Source organism: Leucoraja erinacea, chromosome 11 (genome assembly GCF_028641065.1).
Source record: "Leucoraja erinacea ecotype New England chromosome 11, Leri_hhj_1, whole genome shotgun sequence".
NCBI lineage: Eukaryota > Metazoa > Chordata > Chondrichthyes > Rajiformes > Rajidae > Leucoraja > Leucoraja erinaceus.
In genome coordinates, this window is record NC_073387.1 from 8,749,915 (window position 1) to 8,777,447 (window position 27,533).

At 44.9% G+C, this 27,533-nt stretch overlaps 1 protein-coding gene across 1 annotated transcript in view; it reads left to right on the forward strand.

Moving 5' to 3' along the window:
• Positions 1–24,531: 24,531 nt before the first annotated feature.
• LOC129701886 (uncharacterized) overlaps positions 24,532–27,533 on the forward strand; it is a 71,874-nt gene continuing 68,872 nt past the window's right edge. Inside the window, exon 1 of the mRNA XM_055643374.1 lies at positions 24,532–26,551. Within this exon, the coding sequence (XP_055499349.1) occupies positions 26,449–26,551 (103 nt within the window). The 5' untranslated portion in view covers positions 24,532–26,448. The remainder of the gene's footprint in view (positions 26,552–27,533) is intronic.

Genomic DNA, 27,533 nt, shown 5'->3' on the forward strand with positions numbered 1-27,533 from the left:
ATCACATTGAATGGCGGTGCTGGCTCGAGGGGCCCAATGGCCTAATCCTGCACCTATTGTCTAACACATATTTATTAAATTTACTTACAGCATTGGTCTGCAGGACATTACAGTAACTAGCAGCTACTCGTACTGAATGGCGTAGGCAAGCTTTTCGTAATATAAATTGCATACTAGGCAGAACAACTTCTAACAAGCACTACAATTGGCTAGTAGGAAATAACCAATCTACATTTTTCCTTGTAGAAACAAAAATAAAGCATCGATACGTGGGAACATGGGGGCTAAGCAATATAGGAAGCGGAACGTTAATAACGCATATGGGAAAGTTTATACAGTTGCACAAAGTCACCGTATCTAATGAGTGGCCTGCTAACCCGTCCAGCGCGTGTGCGGTACAAATCCGCTTCACCTCCTTTGACTGGAGAAGATACCAGGGATGTGACCGGGGCCCGTCGGGGCGGGGAGGTGGTGAGATAGGCGAGCTAGGTGCTGAGCGCCACGGGGAGGCCACAGTGGAAACGGTCTCTGATAGTGGAGCAGCAGGACCGGTAGTGGGAGAGTCTACAAAACGCAAAACATCTGGATACAGAGTCGCAATACGTGGTTCCTTCACTGGAAGGATATGTTGACGGTTGCGTCTGTAAATGGCTCCATCCACTTCAACTGGCTAAGAGTGCCATTCTTTGGCAGGGCTGTAGATGTGACCCAGACGGCCATAGCCCTTGTTGGTCTGGAGGCGAACCACCTGTCCACTGGTGAGAGGTTTAAGTGGCTTACTGGATTTGTCGAAAAAACTTTGTGTATCGCGTTTGAATTGTAGTTGTTTTTGGACTGCAGACGGAGAACAAACTTGTGGCTGCAAAAGCTGCTGGGTCACAGGCAGGGGAGCACGGGTATGGTGAGACATCAGGCGCTGGGCTGGGGAACTCAGTATGGGATCCCTTGCAATGTTCCTTAAATTGAGCAGGTCTAGGTATACGTCCGATTTTGCAATGTAAGAACATTCTATTAGTTGTTTTGCGCTTCGTAGGGCTCGTTCGGCGAGTCTGTTGGACTGCGGAAACTCAGGGCTGCTGTTAGTATATCAGAAGTCCCATCATTGTGCAAAGGTTTTGAAAGTCTGGCTGGTGAACTGACTGCCGTTGTCATGCAGGGGAGCCGTGCATGGAGACGTGGCGCTGCAACTTGTCGATAACCGCTTCAGATGTGATGGTTTGGAGTAGATCAATGTCAAACCAACCCGAAAAAGAGTCAACAAGAACCAGATAGTGTTTCCCATGCCATTCGAATATATCGGTGGCTAACGTGGACCACGGTAAAAGAGGAACTGGGTGCAGCAGTAAGGGTTGCTTCTGCTGATGTGACGTCAGGCTTTTGCAGACGGCGCAGACTTCAGTTTTGTCGCGTATGTACTTGGTCATACCAGGCCAGTAAAACATGCTTTGTGCCTGATGTACGGTTGCCTCCACGCTGGGGTGACCCCTGTGGACGGCGTTGAAGTACTTGCCCCGGAGAACAGCTGGGACAACTGCCTTGTGGCCCTTGATTATAATCTCATCCTGTAAGACCAGTCCGTCACGAACCAGGAAGTATGGGCGGATTGAGAGCTGGGTGCTGTGTTGTTTATCCGGACAGCCACGCCGGATGACTGCGGACACCAATTGCAAAGTCTCGCCAGCAGCCGTGTGTTCTGCCAGGCTACTCAAGCAATCAGTGGGAACATACGATACCTTCATTACTGAGAACTGGACCTGTTCAGGGAGTTGTTGTTCACTGGTTTTGCGTGGGGCTCTTGATAGCGTATCAGCTATGTGCATGTCCTTGCCTTTCTGATAGACAATGTTGAAATCAAACCACTGCAGCTGCATCAACATCCATTGTAGGCCGGAGCACCGTGAATGGGTTTATTCAAGATAGTGACCAGTGGCCGGTGGTCTGTTTCTATAGTTACAGACTTCCTAAAAATAAAGTCCTTGAATTTTGTGCAGGTGAAAACCACTGTGGGCAATTCCTTTTCGATCTGGGCATAACGTTGTTCAGTGCCAGTTAGTGTACGAGAGGCATAAGAAAGAGGGTTGCAGTCACCATCGGTAGTGGTCTGCAGCCAAGTAGCACCAAGTCCAAACTGGGATGCATCGCAGGTGAGCGTTATGCGTAACTCCAAAGCAAAGTAGGCGAGAGTAGGTGCGCTAGCCAGCAGCCACTTGGGAGTGTCAAAAGCTCTTTGGTGCTTCGGATACCAGGACCATGCAGCGTCTTTGTGTGTCAGTTCCCGCAGAGGGGCAGATGTGTCGCTGAGGTTGAGAATAAATTTCCCCAGGTAGTTGACCATTCAAAGGAACCTTTGCAGACACCCAACGTCAGTAATAACCGGCATCTTGTTGATAGCTGCCGTTTTTGTTGGGTCCGGCCTGAGACCATCCGCTTGAGTTCATTGTGTGCCCTGTCACGCATGGCATGTGGAACACCATGTGGTGCTTGAATCTCAGGAGTGGCATTGGGATCAATGACAATGTGGTACTCGAGGGGCAACTTGCCAAGCTTGTTGTTAAACAGTTCTCTGGATTGAGAGAGTACTTGCTGAGTGGGGCCTTCAACGAGAAAGAGTTGATGGACAGCGCGGCCAAAGTATACCAGGCTTAGATTGTGGCATGCATTGATACTAAGAGTCTCAGAATCCCCCTCGACGATATAAAAATTTAGGGTATGGGGCCTCGAGTCGATGGTGCATTTTAAATAAGTCTGCCCAAGCGGGTGTAGAACATCTCCCCCATAGGCTCGAAGTGTGGCCTAGGCCTTTTCAACAGGTTCAGCATTATCAATTTTTTTAAACTCTGATAACGAGATGACGTTGCATTTTGTGCCCGTATCAACCTGGACGATCACAGGTCTGTTATTCACAAACATGGTTACCTCAGGGTCAAGTTGCTAGTTAGAGGAAGGGAGGAGAGAGTGGATGGCTGAACTGGTATCTGCACTTTCTGGGAGCGGAGAGGGGGATGGCAAGTCAGGCTCTTGGAATTCGTTATCAGGAAGGTCATGTTGTATCAGGTGCAAGCTCATTCTTGAGGAGGATTGAGTCTCATGGGAACGGCAACATCTTGCAAAGTGGTTTGATTTATTGCAGAAATTACAGGTTTTACTATAAGCAATACAGAACTCTCGACATGTAGCATTAAAACAGTTGCAATTAGGACATCGAGTAGCAGACCTTTGCTGCCGCCAGGCCGCGGAGGGCTGGGAATGGCTGTTATGAGAGGAGGCGTCTAAGATTGACACTATACTGCGAACGCTGACCGGAAGTCACAGATTTAGTGTGAGAAGATGTTATTTCAGCAATCCGAAAGGCGTGCATGGCTTGATTAAGGGGCAGGTCAGTGTTACGGAGCAGTTCATCCCTTAACTTGTTATCAAGCATACCTCCAACAATCTTGTCACAGATGAGCTCATCACACAAATCACGAAATTGCCAGCGTGCAACCATGTGTTTTAAGCCGCTGATATAACGTTCTATCGGTTCATCAATCTGTTGCTTACAAGCATAAAACTTGGTACATTCGATAATGCAGTTTGAGGGCAGGTCACACAACTTTGTAAGTAGGACGGCAGGGTCAACAATCTTATCTGCAGGCACTAGGACCTGTCCATTCACATCTAAAACAGCAGGCTCAAATGTGAAACTGTCGGCATGTTTCATTGCCTCTGGGCCAGCTAGGTTAAGTAATACAGAAGCACGCACATCAGTAGGATCGTTGTGATGAACAATGCGAACATAGTGAGTGTAGTCATGCTCAAAAAGATGTCAGCATTCAGCAATATCAGAGTCAAAGATCAGAGGACCATAATGGCGAGACGAGTTTGCCATGATACAGATAACCAGCACAAAAACAAATTAAAAAACAAAAACCCGATAAACGTGAACAAAGTAGGTAAGACTCACTCTCTGACACCATGTAATGAGTCGAGTCAGACGCACATCAAGATACCACACATATTTATTAAATCTACTTACAGCATCGGTCTGCAGGACATTACAGTTCCTAGCAGCTACTCATACTGAATGGCGTAGGCAAGCTCTTGGTAATATAAATTGCATATTAGGCAGAGCAACTACTAGCAAGCACTATAAGTGGCTAGTAGGAAATAACCAATCTACACCGGGCAAATTACAACCTGAAATTGCTTTGAAAGCAATTAAAACTGCAGATGCTGAAATCTGAAACAAAGACAAGAATGCATGGAGGAATTCAGCCAGGCAAACAGCATCTGTGGAAAGAGAACACATTTAACGTTTCAGGCCAAAGATCTTGATTTCTGATGAAGGGTCTTTGACCTGAAACAATGCTTTTTCTCCACATTAGTGCTGCTTGTATGATTGGTCCTTAATCCCTTGAGACTGCAATGAAACGGTTAAGGAGCAGATATGGACTGTGATGCCAACTGCAGTGTGCAAAAGTCCTGTTGTCCAACAAAATGGTGGACCTCTAGCATGGGGTGAAACAATGTACTGTATGCTATGAAGTTGCAAAGTTGTTCAGATGGGGGTGAGAAATTCTTCCAGCATTTCTGTTTCTGGTCTCTGGAAATAGTTTCATGGGCAAAAGCAAACATCACAAATTGGGTCTGGACCAAACTTGTGACACATATTAATGTTTTGCTGCTACCCGTTAAACTTATCCATTAAGCATAATTTATGCACCCATTGCTCATGGGCCCAGTTTCCAGGCCCTGAACAAACCCTATGTGGTGGTGGGTCTGATCTCAGACAACGACGAGAAGGCCTACCGGGAGGAGGTGGCTGGTCTAGCACTCTGGTGCCAGGATAACAGCCTCCTCTTGAACATCAAAAAAACGAAGGAGCTGATCATGGACTTTAGGAGGGCACATCATCCAAGGACGTACACTCCATTGAGGATAAATGGGGATCCTGTGGATAGGGTGAACGGTTTTAAATATCTGGGAGTCCACATCTCCGAGGATATGACATGGGCATCACACGCCTCAGCACTCGTGAGTAAGGCAAGGCAGCGCCTTTACCACCTCAGGCAATTGAGGAAATTCAGAGTGTCTCCGGGGATCCTCCAGTGCTTCTACGCAGTGGCAGTGGAAAGCATCTTGTCCGGGAACATTACCATCTGGTTTGGGAATTGCTCTGCCAAGGACAAGAAGACTCTGCAGAGTGTAGTGCGTTCGGCCGAACGCACTATGGGAACTTCGCTCGCCCCCCTGCAGGAACTATACAACAAGAGGTGCAACTCCAGAGCAAATAAAATCATGGGAGACCCCTTCCACCCCGGCAACGGACTGTTCCAACTGCTACGGTCAGGCAAACGCCTCCGTTGCCATGCGGTGAGAACGCAGGTTGAGAAGGAGTTTCTTCCCAGAGGCAATTCGGACTGTAAACGCCTATCTCACCAGGGACTAACTCTACTGAATGTTTTTCCTTCCATTATTTATTATGTAAAAGAATATGTGTGTTATGATTGTGTTTATAATTAGTTTGGTTGTTTTGTTGTTTGTCTTTTGCACAAAAGTCCACGAGCATTGCCACTTTCATTTCACTGCACATCTCGTATGTGTATGTGACAAATAAACTTGACTTGACTTGACACAAAAAGCTGCAGTAACTTAGCGGGTCAGACGGCATCTCTGGAGATGTTTTGGAATGAGACCCTTCTCCAGATTGACTGCAGCCAGTTTGCAGAATCTTCTGTTTAAACCAGCATCTGCAGTTCCTTCTTACAAAACTATGTGGTGTATGTTCGCAGCAGCATTGGAGAAACTAAGAGGGGTGATCTGTCACAGAAGAAGACTGTCACACCCGCATCCTCAGTTTGGTTTTAACACAGTGAGGCGGCTGGAGTGTCTGCTTTTATGTTACTATTGAGGAAACTGAACAATCAGTAATCTTTGCCAAATCTGCAGGTGCATCAGAGTTGGCAGTGACCACAGTGCTACAAAGCTTGACCCCATATTCTGAGTCAACACTTCAGCCCAGTTCCTCCAACTGGATGCAAAACAAACTACCCCATCAACTGCCTTCATGAGTACAGTTTAAACAAAACAACATCTAAACCATGTGTCTAACTCTGTGTCCAATTTGTCCTATACCCGAACCATGTCAATCTCCCCAGGGACAGGGCTACTGGATGTGTAAGACAAAGAAGATGAGAGGCTGTTTTACAAAAGTAACTCACTCTTATTTTAAGACTCTCACTTGTTGTGCATATGCGTGCATGCATTTTTGTTTTGCTTTAAAATGACTTTACCAAAAACAGTAAAAAAAATACTCAACATGCAGGAAGGAACTGCAGATGCTGGTTTAAACTGAAGACAAGCACAAAATGCTGGAGTAATTCAGTGGGGCAGGGAGCACATGTGCTGCAATTGCCCAGGAAGTCTCCGAATGGGACATTGTAGATAGAGTTTTATTTTGTATCCGATTCAAGGTGTGCATGTGCTGGAAGAATTTGCAGAGATACATCCACTCTGATCAAATACATTATGTAACTCTGCCTGGGAGAGATAGGTATAGCAGGGGTACCGTGCGGGTGTTCAGGCACAGATTTAGACTCATGGGCAACTTCCACAATGGCCAAATGGTACTGGCTGTGGACTGGAGTTCCACATTCTCAATCATCGGCTCCCAAAGTAATGTCATTAGGTCATGATCATAAGTTCTCCTTATCGAGTCCACACACAAGATTAGAAGTTGTTCAAGTAGAGCTGAATACAGTTCTCGGCATCTGCATATAATGGTGCCAGTCTTGTGCTTATTGTGCATAGAGGTGGAAAGAGGTGAAAACAGGACCACAACATGAACGCTCTTTCCTTGACCCCATGATCATAAGTGATAAGGGCAGAATTAGACCATTCGGCCCATCGTCTATTCTGCAAATCAATCATGGCTGATCCATCTCTCCCTCCTAATCCTGCTTTCTCCCCATAACCCCCGGCACCCACACTAATCAAGAATCTAGTTCCTGCAGATACTCTGCTCATGCCTCCCACAATAGAGTTAGCTTGTCCAGTCATTCCTATCTGGCCTTGGTAAGAGTTAGGCCTACAGTGTACAAACAATGAATTGCAGATGCTGATTTATACCAAAGATAGACACAGAGTGCTGGAGTAACTCAGCTGGTTAGGCAGCATCTCTGGAGAGAAAGGACAGGTGACTTCCCCACTTTGATGAGATTATGGTGCACAAGGTAGCCACAAATTATGAAAGTAATGCTTGATAAAATTTTTACATAATGTTACATCTTCTACAGTACCATCCCTCATTGGTTTATCTCATCACCACATTGAGAGCAGTCCATGCCGAGTTATTCAGAAAAACATGACGTGTATGTGGCTTGTAGTTACATTCTGTTGACGTTGTCCATATTACACTTTGCAATCATTCAAGGAAAGTCAACCTCAAACATCCTGTTGAGTTGTTTGACCCAAATTACATCACCTTTCAATAACTGGTTGGCAACCTTGGTTCGGCTTCTGGCTAGAGCGGGTACAGATACAGTAGAGAACTGGTGTCAGCCTAATAAAGCTTAATTTTTCAAGGAGTGTTCAGTCATTCAGTTTGGTTCTACCTACAGATTAACTATTGCAAGTAATATTTTTCGTTGTCGCCCATCATCAACTGAAAAAGGCCGTCAATGCATTTCACCCTAGGGTAGAGTGAAATTTCAATTGAGTAACACAGGGAGTGCATTTTCTGGCTACTGAAGGGTTCAGTGATGTGACTAGTCTAGGTGTGTCGCAGATTGACCTCAACATATTACAGCACATATTGAGATTAATATCCACCTGCAAACAAGACCTGATCTCCGTGCCCGTCACAAATATCGTGTTCCTTCAGTTCATCTCAAGGCAGGCAATACAAAGACTCATTGAACCAACTGAACTTCTCAATATACAACTATCACAGTCAAGAAGAGACAATGCGATCAATGAAGTCTATCCCACAGTCCAGTGAAGTCTATCCCACATGACACCTTATTTCATAACATTTGGATTATCTTGAATCATGAATATCTGGATCATTTAGAATCAAAACATTTAGACCATCTGGAACATGCAACCAACACTGCAAAAAGCAACAACAAACATCCCAGAGAAAACCCCAACCTGCCTGACAATACATTAATTTAACAATCACTCTCCACCCTTTCTCTTTCATAATCAACAAATCTATCAAATCATTATTTTTCCATTGCTGTATCGAATTAGGGGGTGACTGTCATTAATTATGCTCTCTTGAATCTAAGGCTTAACCGAGTTGAGGAGCTCTGTCAGAATTGGACATGATCTCAATACTCAAGACAGCAGCATCAATCTGTCCATGAACTCAAGGCCAGGTATTTGTGATATAGGTCAGTTGTTACTTTTGTGAATGATATAGCATTGTCCACCAAAAGTAAACAGTTAGAATTTAGTTATTTAATTTGCAATTAATACGGGACTTTGTACTGCAAAACACCTACCTCCAACCTGCCACTGAAAGCTTTATTTCTTCCAGATCTTCTTCTGGCAGTGGCCCATGGAAGGTGTTGTCTGAACCTCCTGGGAATATCCTCCACAGATTTCTGTAGGAAATGAAACATCAGATTCAACATCACAGTATTTGTCAAAACTGAAATAAAATTTGGGTGATTTTCTCTCCTAAAGGCGATCCAAACTTTACATCACCGTTCTACCTTAGTGAGCCTTGGCATGTTCTAAATGGTGGGAACATCACAGCCACTGTGGTGGACATTGTCTAGTCCATCACAGATATTGTCCTCCTCACCATCGATGGGATCTACAGAAAGTGCTGCCTCAAAAAGCCAGCTCATATCATCAAAGAACCACACCACCCTGGCTACAGTCTCACTGTACCATCAGGAAGAAAGGACAGAAGACTGAGAATTGTTACCTTTTTAGTTAATTTAGCTCTTCTGGCTAAAGGAATCAAGGGATATGAGGAAAAAACAGGAACGGAGTACTGATTTTAGATGATCAGCCATGATCATATTGAATGGCGGTGCTGGTTCAAAGGGCCGAACGGCCTACTCCTGCACCTGTTTTTCTTTGTTTCTACCTCCAGATTCAAGAACTGCTTCTTCCATTCAATCATTAGGCTCTTGAACCACCCTGTACAAGCCTAACCACAAACCTGACTCAGCACTGAACAACCATGAATGTTGTATAAGGTTCATACATACAGCAGCTTGCACCATCTGGTCTGGTAAATGAGTGTACCAGTGTAAATGATCACTTGGTTTGGCTTGAAGGAGAAAGTTGAATAGTTTTTATGGATCAGTTGTTTTAATTAAGTTCACTCATATGTTTAAATGTTTTACATTTTATATGTATGTTTTGCGGTTTTATTTTAAATATATAATTTAGGTCCTGAATAATAGTTCGCGTCTCAAAAAATGTCTTAAAGGCAATCAGCAGACATGATGCTTGTGAAACTTTTCAAATGCTTTGAGATGCCTACTGTGGGCTGTGCAAGTCTATAACGTTTGTTGGAGAGCAGGCAACTCTAATGGGGATAGACCAAGTGTTTTGCATCAGATTGGAAGTCTTGATTTTCAAACACCCTTGTCCTTTCAACCTTAGGCCATGTTGGCCTGTGGAAGACCATGGTGAATTTAATCATCAATATCCTCCTTTACTAAGCCCTGCTTTCCAGAGTCTCAGGAAGAGCCATCACCATTGGATTAGTCACAAAATTCTGGAATAACTCAGCGGGTCAGGCAGTATCTCTGGAGAGAAGAAATGGGTGATGTGTTGGGTCAAGACTCTGAGATATGGAAGGGTCAGATGTGAAAATGAGGGATCTCTCCAGCATTTAGTGTCTATCTTCGGTGCAAACTGGCATCTGCAGTTCCTTCCTACACCATCACTGGGGACTGGTGCTGCATAGTAAAGGCAGGCTGAAAGGGAGAAGTTGAATGGGATGCTTATCTTTATGTTTGTTTCAGTGAATGACTGAACAATGGTTTGGAGTTTATCTTTGTGTGTGCAAGTGCAAATGGGGTAGGGGTGACCTTGGCACTGAAGTGTTGTCACTGGGCATCGAGTAGCTTTCCATTGGAAAAACTGCTGTAACTGCTGGAAATTTATTGTGTAAGTGGGTGAGAAAAGAAAATTGTATATTTTTGAACCAAAATAGTTGATAGAAGGAATCTACTAAATAAGAGGAATGACTTTCGATTTAAAAAAAAGGAACTGCAGATGCTGGTTTATACTAATGAACGACACAAAATGCTGGAGTAACTCAGCGGGTCAGGCAGCATCTCTGGAGAATCTCTGGCATCTCTGGCTAGGTGCTGCTTCACATCAGGTCTGAAGAGTGGTCCTGACCCAAAACATCACCTATTCATTTTCTCCACAAATGCTGCCCGACTCGTTGAGTTACTCCAGCATTGTGTTTCCATAAGAGGAACAATTACTTATCACTATACATGTCTACCTACGGCTGCAGCCTACTACCTTCCACTAGCCCTGCTGAAACCACAAGAGTTGCATAATGTCAACTGGTTTCACAGGGATATATCGGTCGGTGCTAAAAATTGCTTTGTTGCTCAAGTTTCATTCGGCTATTGAACCACAGAATCACGACAGTTTTTCCCTTTCTTGTTTGCTGACTGACGTGGTTAATTCAGCTATCTCCGATCTGAATTGATGACAGCGACTATGAAAGGGTGCTGTGATTACCAGCAGGAGTGATTTATAGCTGCAATGATGGAGAGCATGTGAAACCATCTCTCACAGCACCATCTACCTCAGAGTCAGTGAAGGAGGCTGCATCAAGAATTCTTAGTCCTCCTGTAGATCCAACACAAACTCATGTGCAACATCTCATGCAGTTCTGCACACCTAAACTTGGTCCCTGAAATCTGACCCAGCCACATGGTGCACATAATCAGCAAATACAGTAGAATTCACAAATCTTATGCTGCACTTCAACTGGGCCTCATTTCTCAGAGTTTAGCAGAAGGCAGGCATCCTGGCTTTGTTTGTGTAGTTTAGTTTTCAGTTTAGCTTAATGATACAGCACGGGAACAGGCCTTTCAGCCCACAGAGTCCACACCAAGCACCAACCTGCACATTAACACTATCCTACGCACACTCGGGACAATTTACATTTATACCAAGCCAATCAACCTAAAAATCTGTACATCTCGAGTGTGGGAGGAAACCCGAGGATCTCAGAGAAAATGCATGCACATCATGGGGAGAAGGTGCACACATGCACCTGTGGATAGGATCGAACCTGGGTTTCTGGCACTTTATGGCAGCAGCTCTACCGCTACGCCACCGTGCTGCCTGTTTGATTGGAAGATATAGCATGGAAAAGGGCTTTTTGGCTCACAAATTCCATGCCAAACATGAATCTCCTATTCACAATAGCATTATGTTATCGCACTTTCTCAATGACCTCCTACACACTAGCGGTCATTTACAGAGGCCAATTAACCTTCAAACATGCTCATCTTTGGGATGAGGGGGGGAAACGAGAGCATCCGGTGAAAATATGTTGCATGTATGAAATATGTTCTCTATGTCCCAGATAGAACACAGACAGCACCCAAGGTCAGGATCAAACCCAGGTCTTGGTGTTGTGAAGCAGCAAGTCTACCAGCTGCATCACTTGTTCTCCAAGTGTCCCTGCTTCAAGTGATGAACAGATCAAGGAAGCAGAGTTGTTACAGGAAGTGAGCTGCAAGCTAGCTGCACAGAATTCTTATATGCATAGAAAGATCCTTCTGTGGTTCCTCACCAGCTGTCTACTTAAAGCAGCTTAGCTGACAAACACTTCTGTGTTCTTCAATTACCACCGTCTTCCCTGTTGTCTCCCCCCATCTTATAGTAAGTCAGCCAGAGCCACAGTCCCAGTCCCACTCATTCTAACCAATGCTACACTGCCATTTGCCTTTGCTTGCTGGTTGCAATGTCTCTAACAAACACTGGTAAAAACAATTGCAGGAGCAACTGATTTCTCTCCTGGTGGTTCCCATTAACCCAAAGTTCTAGAGGGAGAGCAGAAAGTGAAGCCATCCCAATTATCTTCCATAAAGTGCACTAGCTTGGCAGGGCTCGTCGACCTTAACGGTGGGAATCAGAAAATTCCAAGCAACAGTGATATCAATGAAGCTATCATCTGCCTCCATGTCAATCAGAGCATTAAGTTTTAATAGCGTGTCTCCATAGCGTACCATAATCATAGTGAGTCTGGTGGAAACAGGAGGGATATAAACCTTGCTCAACCCATAATCCCTCTCTTGCTGGGGAGTGTTGGCTTTTACCGGGCAAGCAGCGATGAAGTGTCTGGGACCTCCACCGTAGAGACAACACCTCTCCCGTACGCGTCTCTGGCACTCGGCCTCGCTCAGCCTGGTGCGGCCAATCTGCATAGGGTCCCCCTCCACTGGATCAGGACCGGGATGTATGGGCTTCTTCTTCCCAAGGAAAGTGAGACACAATCGGCTCACTATGATGAGAGGAGTGCGAAGGGTAAGGACACTGTTTGACAGCTGCTGACAGCTTGTCTCGCTTTCCCTCTTGGAGCCGGTTATCTATCCGGATGGTTAAATCCATCAGCGCGTCCAGATCCGAGGGAAGGTCCCGAGAGGCCAACTCATCCTTCAGGTTCTCGTTGAGGCCATGGATGAAGATACTGAGCAGAGCGGTATCACACCAACCGCTCTCTAAAGCAATGGTTCGAAAATCAATAGCATAATCGCCTAGCATAGACGCCTCACGTCCGACCAAAGTGTGGTCAAAAATCTTTCTCAGTTCTGCTGATAAATGAGCAAAGTCCTGGCAGAAGTCTAGCTGTCGCTCCCAGGCAGCTGTACCCCAGGCTGAAGCACGTCTTGACAACAGGGAGATGGCAGAGGCTACTTTGTTCTGCGCTGAAGCTGTACGGTTGTAGCTCAAAAACCAAGGACCACTGGGATAGGAAGGACCTGCGGGTAGAAGGATCGCCATGATACCTCTCCGGGGTGGGAAGTACTAGTTCCAGAATGGACTGGATACGGCTGGACATGGACAGAGGTGGAGAGGCATCAGCGGAGGCAGGAGGAATTGGCAGTGGTGCAAGGTGTGCCAGGAGCTGGTGGACACTGATTGTTAACTGCTCGACAGTACACGCAAGTCGGCGTATTCGACCTGTACAAGCCCTGTCCCTCGGTTCGAGTTCATTCCAAGAGCTCTCCCGAGTTTGCCCTGATTTGCTCAGAGATTTACAGTAATGGCCGCTCGCCGGTACTCGGGGCTCTCGTGGACATTTTTCAACATGTTGAAAAATCTTCACGCGTTTTCCTTGCTTACCTGCCGTTAGCGAGTCTTCCAGAGTACCTGCCGTTAGCAGCCGCTAAGAGACGTCCTTGAGCTCCGACGTACCCGCTACGTTCATTCTCCGTGCTTACCACGAGTCTGATTTTTTTTTTTAACTCAGGAGAGCTCTAGGAATGAACTCATACTGTGGGACAGGGCTTTAAATTGGTCTATTTGAACCTCATGGGTGCCAAGAGTGGAGCTTTGGTGTTGAACAGCCTTGTGGAGATGATCCAATATCTCCTCAGTCCTGGAACTGGGGGCATCCAAACTCTGGTCTATCTAATCTGTCCACACTGGCCGACAAATCTGTCAGAAAGCTCAGGAATGGAAAGGACTCAAATGCAGGCTCACCAAGAAGTACTGAAGAAAATCCAAACGTGAATGGAACCGAACGATATAGACCTGAAACCAACAAAACTCAGAATGCAGAACTGATTAGTCAGCCCCCAATTGGTGATGATCTCAGGTATTTATACCAAGTGAAAGATTAGGGGAGCAGATTAAATGCAGGTGTAACTCCTAATAGCTCAGTGGAGGAGTGTGGAAAGAGTCTCAACTGTCTGGAGGTGTGGCAAGTGTGGCAAGTGTGACAGTGAGTCAGACAATGACAAGAGACAGTGATCTCTACCTACCCATGCCTGACAAGGGACCAAATCACCACTGTTCTATTAGTTTTTAAATTGTTATGGAAAAGGACAGGGCTGGCCCACAAGTTAAAGCTCTAATTCAGGGCAAGGACAGTTTGAATGGTATTGGAGAGGAACTTTCAAAATTTGATTGGATTAATTTGTTTTTTGGGCAAAAGGACATCCGAAAAATGGGAGGCATTTAAAAGTGTGTTAATATCAGTTGAATGCAGAAGGTAGTTCTACCTCAAGGTAGTTTGAAGGTTCCAATTAGAATGAAGGTCAAGGAAGAAAGGAGTAAAGATAGAGACCACTTAACCACCAGAGTGAATGCCCAGCACAAGCCCATCATTCCTTTAAGAAGGGAGGTACTATGTACTGGGACCACCGCTTGTGTGGAGTTGATTATTGCTGCAGCTGCTGGTTCTACTGCATCTGTGGCTGCTGTGCTGATGCTTTGAGGCATGCACTGCTGCTCATGATATGGTTGCTGCTATTGCAACTACATCATGACCAGCAGTGGTTGCTGTGTGTGGGAAGAAACTGCAGATGCTGGTTTAAACCGAAGATAGACACAAACATCTGGAGTAACTCAGCAGGACAGGCAGCATCTCTGGAGAGAAGGATTGGGCGATGTTTCGGATCGAGACCCTTCTTCAGACTGTGTTATGGTTGCTGTGTTATCTTGGCTGCTCCTCCTTCTACTCCACCTATTGGTCTACTGCAATTGTGGCTTGCAGAGGTACTGGTGGTAGATTGTGTTACGATTCACCCTTGTTCGCAACTGAGGTCCAAACTAACACAGCATGCTGTAGTTGGTGCCCCTGCTGACCAGCTCAGATGCTCAAACGCCACAGGAGACCCTTCCTCCCTGTGGCTACCAAACTGTACAACTGCCTCCCCTTCTGTCATGGGGTAGACTGACTCCCTCCCCCCCCCCCCCCACACACCCACAATCTTTGCCCACCCCCAATCCTCTCCACTCATCACTTTAATTTTGCGTTTCATGTATTTTGTGTTTTATGACTGTTGGCATATCGATTTCCCTCCTGGGATAAATAAAGCCATATTGTATTGTATCGTATCGTATCATAAACTCCCAAATAGCATAAAGGCAGAACTTTGAACACTCCTGTCCACACAAGCAGGTAAGAAAAGTACTGAGCACCTACTTCCTCCATATAAATGTAACTCCAAAATATGGCACAATCTTACTTTGAATTCCCCACCATCCAGGCCATGCCATCTTGCTGGCTCTACCATCTTGGAACCAAAGCTTGAAATCACACATCAAAGCCTTATTTTATTAATTCTCATTCTCCTTGGCAGTGCTCCTCCTTACCTCCCTCAACACTAACGACTTAGGTCCCCGAACTCTTCCAATACTAATTCTTCCCTTAAACTTCTGAATGATCTTTCTTAATAAGCACTCCAAAGATGTACAGCCTTGTAGGTTAATTGGCTTTGTAAATGTGAAAATTGTCCCTAGTGGGTGTAGGATAGTGCTAATGGGCGGGGATCGCTAGTCGACGCGGACCCTAAAGGCCGAAGGGCCTGTTTCTGCGCTGTATCTCTAAACTAAACTAAACTAAAAAAAAATCTAGGATACAGTCCTGATTCTCCAAGCATCCTCATTGCAGACATTGGATTTTTTCTCTGGAACTGTTATGCTACAATGCTGAAAAAAAACCATTCTGCACTCTGGTATCTTTCTCTTTGCTCTACCTTTTGTGCTTGTGTTTGATTGATTGTATTCATTTATTGTCTTATCTGATTTGATTTGGTTTAATTTGATACACACAAACAAAAGCTTTTCATTGTACCCCAGTGCACATGACAATAATGAGCCTAAACCTATACCTAAACTACAGTAGCCTCTTGCTCATCCCTGATTTCCTTCGCTCCTACACTGACAAACCTACCTTTAGCCCTGGCTCAAATCTTTGGATCTCTCTTTCCAACATCCTATCTTTCTTGTTCGGATGTTCGAACTTTTATCCGAACAATAGCAATTGGTGTCATTAATGGTGAGCAAAAATAGTCAGGTGACCTCTAGGCTCAGGTCGATCAGCACCAGTTGGAGTTGGGTGCGTTGGCGGGAAGCAGTGACATTGGTAGACAAATTAATCAAGGGGCGTCCAGAATGAGATGGAACATTTCAATGTCGGGAGAGACTGACGAGTGGGTCTGTTATCCCAGGAGGGAAAGAGGTTAAAAGGGAATATTATTGAGGAATATAAAATTGTGACAAATATAGATAGGATGAACTGCAGCAAAATGTTCCTGTTGTACATTTCTATATGTAACCAAATGTAATACCTTTATTATGATATTGGTGTTCTCTTAGCTGGCTTGCTGTTGAGATGGACTCACAATTCCACAAAGTCATGTTCCTAGCCCTCCTACTTCACTTTATGATACATTCCAAGACTTCCCGAGCTGAATAAAACTTTAGAGTAAAGGATAAGAGATGTAGAGGGATTGAAGGGGAACCATTTTCACCCAGACAGTGCTGGAAGCAGAGTTGCAGACACCATTTAAAAATGTCCAGAAGACCACTTGAATCATCCAGGCTTAAAAGCAGAGTGCTGGAAGCTGTAATTGGTGCCCAATGGTCAGCATGGTCATGGCGGGCCAAATAACCTGCTTCCAAGTTGTGTCATTCAATAACCTGTCAACTATTATCGTGTTATAGCCAGGACCAAGCTAATCACAGAGCAATCACAAAGTATCATAAATTATTCAGGCCTGCTCACAAATGCACAGACTACCAATGCTCTCTGCTTGAGTAATTCTAAGGACTACTTTAACAGGCCTATACGTTGTCTTTCACTCACCAAATGTAACTCTCTCCTGAGGCGATTGCACAGCTTTGTCATTTGTTCAAAGACCCAAAGCAGTGACTGAACCTTGTTGTTAGTAAACAATGATGTTGGCACTTTACTCTTTCCTCGGTTTTCACACTGTTTACACTGAGTAAACCCACTATGGTTTAACGGGAGTTTGGTTGTGTTGCTGTGTGGCAAACAAGTTAAGAGGCATTGTCATATTTCATCTGCGTATATAAATTATTTACACTGTTTTCTAGTATTAGTAGTAATACTAGTTGCATCGAACATGTTGTTTGGTCAACAATCAGACCAATTGGGTCATTTGATGTTTACATAATTTGGTTGCCATGACAATGATCGAACCTCGACAGTACGTCAATCGTTCTGCTAATAATGACTCCCGTAATTATCTGTGTAACTAAGTAACCAATTCTAGAGCAAGATGTGTTTATTTAAAATCAGTGTATACGGACAACAGATTAAATTAGGAAACATAAAGATTTTCCAATGTTTGGACAAATACACTTCTATATTTAACCACATTTAACACCTTCATTATGATTTTGGTGTACTCTTGGCTGGCAGAGTGTTGAGATTGACTCACAATTCTACCAACTCCTGTTCCCAGCCCTCCTACTTAATTTTATGATACATTCGAAGACTTCTAGTTTCTACTTTCTTGGAGGTCTTCTCATAACAGATTCCAAATTACGAGACCATCAGATCATAGATCCACCAGCCATTCTTGCACCAGATCCAACTTCCTATTCTACTATGTTCCCTGTTACTAAACACTTGCATTTTAACACCTCCAATCCTTCCAGTTCCTATAGTCTGAGCTAGTTAGTTTCTATATCATGGCTTCCCACATGAATCACGGAAATGTAGTAGAATGGAGGGCCAAATAAGTCATCGTGCCCATGGTAGCTCACGGTAGAGCAATCTAGCCAGCTGAAATCCTCCCTTTTCCCAAAGAACTACCTACTATTCTCTTCTCCATGGATTATCGCCTTGTCGTGGTGGAGAACATTGTGTGGTCCTGAGATCCTGAGAGCGGTGCCGTCAGGAGCTATGTTCCTGGTAGAACCACACATGGCGGTAAGGTTGAGGGGGAGGTCTCTGACAAAGAGCAATCCAACCAAGGCCTCAATGGGGTAAACAGGCGGAGGATGATGGCTGACTTTAGTGGAGCTTCACAACAGCTGGGAAGGCGGTTGAAGGCTGCAGCAGAAAAGGGTTCCCAGTCGTCTTGGATTCCATGCCACTGGATTCTAACCTAGATCCGTCAAGGACCATGTGGTGGCTGTCTGTGCACCAATCTCCCCAAGTTAAACAAAGTCACGCACAGGTGTCCTCCATGAGAAGACAGTCATACTCGTTCTGAGTGACCGCCGATGACCTACTATTCTGTTTCAATATCCTATCGAAGTCTCTTTCGAGGCCCTGAGCTGATTCCATTTCTACCATTCCTCCAGTTGTGAATTCCGGATTATCGTGATATCTGCTTTGTTAAACGTGTTCTGTATATTGGCAGGAGTTCATTCTAAATGTATTGCAGGGCACCCACAAAAATGCATTGGTCGCTGAGTCTTGCTCTGACTTTGGCTTTGAATTGTAGGTCAATGTTAGACCAAGTCTGATCTGAGTATAGCAGGAAATTGGGATTTTGCAGTTGTAATACAGAAAGAAGGATAGGGAATACGAGCTGCTCAGAATCTGAACAATATCTGTTAAAACCATTTAAGGAACTTGTTATTCCTACCAGTCTTTGCAACACCAAAGAACAAGTCATGTGCAGTATATGATCAAACTCTTTGAACAAAACAGGATTAGATTTCTTCCTGACCTCTCTCAATTAAAGTTGCAGCATCTGTCTCTCAAAGATCAGGAGCCACTTTATTTAGTTACAGAGAAAAAGCTACTGCCAACTTATTAAACAAATCTTACTCTTGACAGATGCAAGAACCACAATGTTGAAGTCCTGGTTAGTTAAATGTGGTGTTTTTATTTTACAAGTTTTTACTAACAAGATTTACTCTCACTTAACCATTCCAGCCTGTTCATCTATGGCATTTTTAACAGGTCAATTTGGCTTTGCAAGAAAGGTATTCATGGAGTGCAAATTTCCCAGATTTTTTTCAACAGTGAAAGCCTTCTATTAAAACTGCATTGTCCAACTTGAAGTTCAGGCCACATACCAGCAAATGTATTTCCCTATCTTAATTGAGGACAATTGTGGCTCTCCAGTGCAAAGGAGCTAAATCAACATAGTGAATGTGTCTAAGCCTCTCAAGCAGCTTAAACAAATAGTCGATTTTAGGTTAGAACCAAAGGGATATGTGGATTGTAGATATGGGCCAGTTCCACACACAATGGATCGAAAGAGAAACAGCAAGGAACAAGATGCACTCTTTGAATCCATTACATCCTGTGATTCCAGATTCCAGCCCCTTGTTCCTCCAGAGTTACCTCTCTCGGAGAGAGAGAGAGAGAGAGTCAAGAGAGAGTCAATTTAATTGTCATTTGGACCCCTAGAGGTCCAAACGAAATGCCGTTTCTGCAGCCATACATTACACACAAATAGACCCAGACACAACATAATTACATTTTACATAAACATCCATCACATAGCTGTGATGGAAGGCCAAAAAAACTTATCTCTCCACTGCACTCTCCCCCCCCCCCGATGTCAGAGTCAAAGTCAAAGCCCCGGGCTGGCGATGGCAATTGTCCCGCGGCCATTGAAGCCACGCCGGGTGGTGCGAGGTCGCACACCGGGTCTTGATGTTGGAGCCCCCGGTGTGCGCCCGCAGAGTCCGCGGCCGTTCCAGCCGCGCGGGGCAGTGGTGTCAGGCCCCGCTCCAGGAGCTCTTCAACCCCACAACTCGGGCGGGAGAATTCGCCGTTGCAGGAGCCCTGAAAAGCGGTCTCCTTCCAGGGAGCCGCGGGCTCCCGGCGCCGTCGTCCGCAGACCCGCAGCAGCAGCCTCCGACTCAGCAGCGGCATCGGCGGCAGCAGCAGCAGCAGCAGCAGCGCTCCTCCACCGCTCCGGACTCGGCCAGCCCCGCGACGGCGACGGTGAGTAGCACCAGAGTCCCCGGCTTCTTCCTGTTGGAGGCCGCTCCTCGTTGCGGCCTCAACGACACCGGAAACCCGACGAGAAAAAGGTCGGGTCTCCAGTGCAGGGAGAGATTTAAAAAGTTTCCCCCCCCCCCTCCCCCCCCACCCCCACCCCCCCCACACACACACACCCCAACAAAAAATAACAAAAACTACATTAAAACACAGACAGAAAATAATAAAAACGCGGACAGACTGCAGAGGCCGCTGCTGGCCAGAGCCGCGCCGCCTACCGGATTGGAGTGGAGGTGGCTTGATTTTGGGAAAGCCCAATAGGGCAAGCTAATTTTGCAAAAGAAGGGTCTCGACCCTAAACGTCACCCATTCCTTCTCTCCAGAGATGCTGCCTGTCTCGCTGAGTTACTCCAGCATTTTGTGTCTTTCTTCTTTTGCAAAACTACAGTTTGATAACCTACTGTTAATATTACCAAGAATCCCAATGAAAATCTCCCCTAAGTCAAAGGGTCCTAGAGTCAGGCATTATTTTTAAAAATGGCCCTCCATGGCAATGCTGACTACAAGGTACCTATTATTCACTGGCTCGTCTCCAGTTGGTTCAGAATGCTGCTGCTCGCCTTTTAACAGGGACTCGAAAGAGGGAGCACATATCGCCAATTCTGGCCTCCCTACACTGGCTCCCAGTGCACTTTCGAGTTCATTTTAAGATACTGTTATTTGTTTTTAAATCTCTGAATGGGCTCGCCCCGCCTTACCTCTCTGAGCTGCTCCACCCATACGCTCCTGCCCGGTCCCTCAGGTCAGCTGTTCAGCTGCTCCTGGAGGTACCGAGGTCTAGTCGGAGGCTCAGAGGGGATAGAGCCTTCTCTGTTGCTGCTCCGGCACTCTGGAACACCCTGCCGTTGCACATCAGACAGGCCCCCTCACTGTCCATCTTCAAATCCAGTGTTAAAACACATTTGTACTCCCTGGTTTTTGACCATGCCTGAGGCTTTGCTTCTGTTTTTGGTGTTTTTGATGTTTCTTTATTTTACGTGTCTTTTCCTACTATTTCTTTTGATTGTTATTTTTGGTGTGTATTAACTTTTTTGTCAATGATTAGTGGTGTACAGCACTTTGTTGCAGCTATGTTTGTTTTTAAAGTGCTCTATAAATAAAATTATTATTATTATTATTATTATTATTATTATTATTATTATTATTACTAACCCCTTAGAACAGCATTTAGTTTGTGGACATTCACACTTTGGTGAATCGAGTGTTCATCTAGATATTTTGTAAATTTTGTGAGTCTCTGCCTCCAACACCTTCTAAGGCAGAGTTTTCCAGATTCCAACCACACTCTGGATGAAACTGTTCTTCTGCAGAACACCCTACACTGCTTCTTCCTTACACTGAAGCTTTGCCCACAACTTTTAATACCTTTGATAGGGGGGAATTACCTATCATCTACCCCATCTATTCCCCTCATAATTATCTACACCTCTTATTAAGTCACCTCTACTCCAAGGAAAACAAACCTAGTCCATCCAGCCTTTCTTCAAGAGTCAGGCGAGCAAGTCATAAATAATCAGTCTTTGCATACGAAAGCCCTACCCCACCCAACCTCAACCCAATGATCAAAACTGATGCCTCGTTTGGGCATTGGATTGATGAATGGAGCCCTATAAAGAAGCTCAGCCTCTCTTTGCTAAATTACATCTACACAGCAGAGCAACAATCACATTCAGTCAATCACCTTTGCACCAAATCCACTCCATCTTCATGATAATGAGTTGAAGAACAAACATGGCACTGAAGGTGAAAGTAACACCAAAACTTATTATAGCAGAAGCATGCAAGCAAAAGACGATCTCGTGGGCAATGATCTCTGAGACCAATTGTCAGAAAAAGAACTGAGCTTCATAACCCAAGGATCCATAATGACAAGTTTAGTTTAGTTCAGAGATACAGAATGGAAACACACTCTTCGGCCCACCAAGTCCATCCCCGAACACAGCACTGTCCTACACACTCGGGACAAATTAGGGAAAATATACAATTTTTCCAAAGCTAATTAACCTACAACCTGCCTTTGGAGTGTGGGTAAAAACCGAAGCTCCCAGAGAAAACCTCTTAGTCACAGGGAGAATGTACAAACTCTGTACAGACAGCGCCCTTACTCAGGATCGAATCTGGGTCCCTGGAGTTGTAAGGCAGCAACTCTACCGCTGTGCCACCGCGCCGCCCCTCTTGAAATTCTTGAAGTATAATTGCTGAGGTAATATGAGAAATGTAACAATTAAGTCATGGAACTAAAGATGCAACAATGAAATGAAAATACCAGTTTCACTTTTGTTGGTTGTAGGACAGCATTGTTGTTTATTAGAACTTTAAGGTCCTTAACATAGTTGCCATGTTTTCTACATAGCCAGACACCTTGGGTAAATGCCTTGTTCTGCGCAGTGCAGTGACAATGAACCTCATCCATGGCAGGTTTATGTGATCATGTCTCTGGATGAGGTTCAAACCAACAGCCTACTTCATATGTTCACAAATCACTGGAGCAGAAGTACTGTAGCCCATTCGGCCCATCAAGTCCACACCGCCATTCAAAGATGGCTGATCTATCCTTCTTTCTCAACCCCATTCTCCTGCCTTTTCCCCCTAACTCTTGAAACCCTTACTAATCAAGAATTTGTCAATCTGCACCTTAAAAATAACCATTGACTTGGTCTCCACAGCCATCTGTGGCAATGAATTCCACAGATTCACCACCCACTGACTAAAGAAATTCCTCCTCGTCTCCTTTCTAAAGGTGCATCCTTAAATTCTGTGTCTACGCCTTCTAGACTCTCCCACTAGTGGAAATATTCACTCCACATCCACTCTATCCAGGCCTTTCACTATTTGGTAAGTTTCAATGAGGTACCCCTTCATCCTTCTAAACTCCAGGCCCAGTGCTGTCAAATGCTTATCATACTTTAACCAAATCATCTCTGTGATCACTCTCATAAATCTCCTCTCGACACTCTCCAACGGGTCCCTCCTCAGACATGGTGCACAAAACTGCTCATACTACTTGTTAAGAGGTAAGAGAGCTGCCAAAAACAGCCATGACAGTCACCATACACCGGTCACTAAAGTGTCAGCACATTTTCCGTGCCCTGACTATATGAATGATCATTTTGGTTGTTACCTGCATAATATTTTCACTTGACTCGAAAAGCATCTTTCTGGAGATGGAAGCTGGTCTGGCAGGAGGTCTGGCAAAATCCGAATGGCACAGCGGGGGAGATGTGATGAGGATTACAGCAGTGGGCAAACATTACAGTGACGCTATCAGAAGACGTGTGTGTAATGAAGAAAGTGCACAAAACAAACAAGCCATGGTGATAACCCTCTCCATTTATTACAAACAGGGTGAGCATACACCTGAACAACCAAACTCACTCCCGTCTGATTCTGCCTTCTCTGAATTTAAATCACTCTTGTTTTCTCTCTTCCTCCATCCTGTGGAAGGGTCTTCACCCTGGATCATTAATTATATTTCTCTTTCTACAGATGCTGCTTGACCTGCTGAGTGCTTTCAGCATTTTTAAACATATTTTTTTTCAATAACCCGGAACATATTCTCACCTACCACCCTGGGAAAAGGAAGCCGTTGAAATAGAGAGAGAAAGAGGCAATAGGTGACCCGGAAGATATTCTCACCTATAGAGAGACTGGGAAAGAGGGAACAGAAGAGAGAAATAGAGAGAGAGAGAGAGAGAGAGAGAGAGAGATAGAGAGAGAGAGAGAGAGAGAGAGAGAGGAAGAGAGAGAGAGAGAGAGAGAGAGAGAGAGAGAGAGAGACAGAGACAGAGACAGAGACAGAGACAGAGACAGAGAGAGAGAGAGAGAGAGAGAGCATTAATGGAAATTAATGAGAAAAATTAGGTTAAAGCGAGAAATGAGGCGATGGTTAAAATAGTGTGGTTAGTTTCCATGCTGTATGGCCCGATGACTATAACATCAGCTCCACAAGTGAGCTCATGGACACTATCTTAAAGCTCTTGGGGTCTTCGGCTAGCTCTTATTCCCGTTTACAATGATCCAAAAACAGGTAGTTTTACTATAATTATTTTAAACCGCTTTTGGATACAACGCGACCATTCAATTTGAGAAAACCATTTGAAGTACACAGGATCAATTGGTTACAACGCAACTCCGACCCGGAGCTGGAGAACCGGTTAAAAATGACTTCTGAAATTGACAACCAGGAAGAATATTCCGTGGTAGACAAAAGTGCTGGAGAAACTCAGCGGGTTTTGGCAACCTTTCGGGCCGAAACCTTTCAGTCTGAAGAAGGGTTTCGGCTCGAAACGTTGCCTATTTCCTTCGCTCCATAGATGCTGCTGCACCCGCTGAGTTTCTCCAGCACTTTTGTCTACCTTCGACTTTCCAGCATCTGCAGTTCCTTCTTAAACAGAATAGTCCGTGCCTGGGAGAAAAGATTGTTTCCATAGACACCGTTGTCTCTTGAGAACACAGCTGCTGGTTTCACTGCCTGTGGCTATAGAAATTGACCAGCGATCATTTCTATTGACATTTGTACAGAGAAACTCTATTAAATAATGTAGTATAAGTCTTTAATACATTTTGCTTGTGGTAACAAAAATATTTTTTTTACAACTATTGAAAAGACCTTTGTATTTGGAAAAAAAGATGATGGAAACAAAATGCTGGAGTAACTCAGCGGGACAGGCAGCATCTCTGGAGAAAAGGAATGGATGGCGTTTCGGGTCGAGACCCTTCTTCAGACTGAGATATACACGGGGCTATAGAGAGATATAGAACAAATGAAAAAACTCATGTTGAAACTCAGCGGGTCAGACACCAACCGTGGAGGGAAAATGGACAGTGGACGTTTAGAAGAATCCCGACCAGAAACGTAGTCTATCCATTTCCCTCCACAAATGCCGCCTGACCCACATAGTTCTTCCAGCAGTTTTGAGTATAGGAGCAGGGAGGTTCTACTGCAGTTGTACAGGGTCTTGGTGAGACCACACCTGGAGTATTGCGTACAGTTTTGGTCTCCTAATCTGAGGAAAGACATTCTTGCCATAGAGGGAGTACAGAGAAGGTTCACCAGACTGATTCCTGGGATCAGGACTTTCATATGAAGAAAGACTGGATAGACTCGGTTTGTACTCGCTAGAATTTAGAAGATTGAGGGGGGATCTTATGGAAACTTACAAAATTCTTAAGGGGTTGGACAGGCTAGATGCAGGAAGATTGTTCCCGATGTTGGGGAAGTCCAGAACAAGGGGTCACAGTTTAAGGATAAGGGGGAAATCTTTTAGGACCGAGATGAGGAAAACTTTTTTCACACAGAGAGTGGTGAATCTCTGGAATTCTCTGCCGCAGAAGGTAGTTGAGGCCAGTTCATTGGCTATATTTAAGAGGGAGTTAGATGTGGCCCTTGTGGCTAAAGGGATCAGGGGGTATGGAGAGAAGGCAGGTACGGGATACTGAGTTGGATGATCAGCCATGATCATATTGAATGGCGGTGCAGGCTCGATGGGCCGAATGGCCTACTCCTGCACCTATTTTCTATGTTTCTATGTTTCTATGTTTAGGTTCCAGCATGTGCATCCTCTGGTATCTCCAGCAACACTTCGAGTATTGCGGGTTGTGTGGGAACCTTCTTTTAAAACGAGAAGAAACTTGGAATAAAACTCTTCAAGATGAAAATGAAACACATATATTCATTTAGGGCGGCACAATGGCGCAGTTGTAGAGTTGTTGCCTTACAACGCCAGTTCGATCCTGACTACAGATGCTGTCTGTGCGGTGTTTGACCATTCTCACTGAGCCCACGTAGGTGCTCCGGTTTCATCCCACTCTCCCAAGACCTTCATGTTTGTAGGTTAATTGGCTTCTGCAAATTGTCCCTAGCGTGTTGGGTAGCTTGTGCACGGGTCATGGTTGGTCGGCGCGCACACGATGGGCCGAAGGGCCTATTACCACACTGTATCACTAAACTAAATGACAGGTTTGCGCGATCGCAACTCCTCCATTTCAAGTCTTCTTTGCAATATTGGCATCGGAAGAAATAAGATTGGAGACTTTACAATGTTAGTAAATAGAAGTCAGAATGAATACGTTGCACGGAGCGTTGTGACCAGGCATTGCCAAGTATATCTACTTTTCCCTACAAAAAAAACAATAATTTTCTTTCTCAGTACTATGTTTTCAGGAGCTGCAGTCTGTGGGCCGCGTTTGTTGGCTTTGAATCAGCTGATCTTGGCGTCTCAGTTTCCATGGCTGCAGCAGGAAGTTTTAAAACTCTGCAACAGTCTGTGTGAAATCGCAGCTTCGGGACATTTGTTCTACTCGGAGGGCAAGCGGGTTGTACAGAACGAGGAGAGAGGCCCGGCACTTCGCTGCTCTTCAGCTAGGACGGGGTTGAGTGGTTCCCATGTCACGCTGCAGTCCGACTGCTGGGCAGGAGGGCACCGAGGTGATACAACTACTGGACACAAAGCTAGGGGGAGCTTACACAAATATCCCATTCTTCATCCCATCCCGCGGGTCCCCCCATAATCTGACTCAGCATGGCCATGCAGAAACACCTGACTATCTCAGATTGCCACAGCCGCTCGGTGAGCGCCCTGGGTTACCACTCTGCACGCAGGGAGTTTGTGACCGGCTTTGAGGGTGAGTACTGCCCGAGATCCTGCTGCAACTCGCCAACCGAACCTGGTTGCTTCAAAGGAAACGTTGGGAAGGAACTGCAGATGCTGATGTACACACCGACGATTGACGCTAAATGCTGGAGTAACTCAGCAGGCAGGGCAGGCGACGTCCAGGTTCAGGAACAGCTACTTCCCTACAGCCATCAGGCTATTAAGCTCTACACTATATAGACTATTATTGTTATTATTATACTATGAATGGATTAATGGATTGTGTATATGTGCGTGTGTGTATATATATATATATATATATATATATATATATATATATATATATACAGATAGACACAAAATGCTGGATTAACTCAGCGGGCCAGGCAGCACCTCTGGAGAGAAGGAATGCGCGATATTTCGGTTAAGACTCTGCCTCATATGGGGAGAAGGCAGGAACGGGGTACTGATTGGGGATGATCAGCCATTCTCACATTGAATGGCGGTGCTGGAAGCCCGAATGGCCTACTCCTGCCCCTATTGTCTATTGTCTTAAGACCCTTCTTTAGACAGGGTTTGGATATATTATGTTTATGTATATATATATATCCAAACCCAGTCTAAAGAAGGGTCTTAAGACATTATATGTGAGTATATTTATGTGTGTGTGGGTACACACACTGAACAATTTTTTTCTTGTTTATGTTATTGTTTTCAATGTATTATGTTTACATATTCTGTTGTGCTTCGGCAAGTAAGAATTTCATTGTTCTATCTGGCACATAACAATAGAACACTCTTGACTCTTGAGAAACTCTGATGAAAAGGTAGGTGACGTTTTGGGTTGAGAGAATTGTATCAGACCTGAAGAAGGGTCTCGACCCGAAACGTCACCCATCCCTTCTCTCCATAGATGTTGCCCGTCCCGCTGAGTTACTCCAGCATGTTGTGTCTATCTTTGTTTCAAATGAAAGACGTGCTTGGATTTTTTTTACCGCCTTTTGCAATCTCAG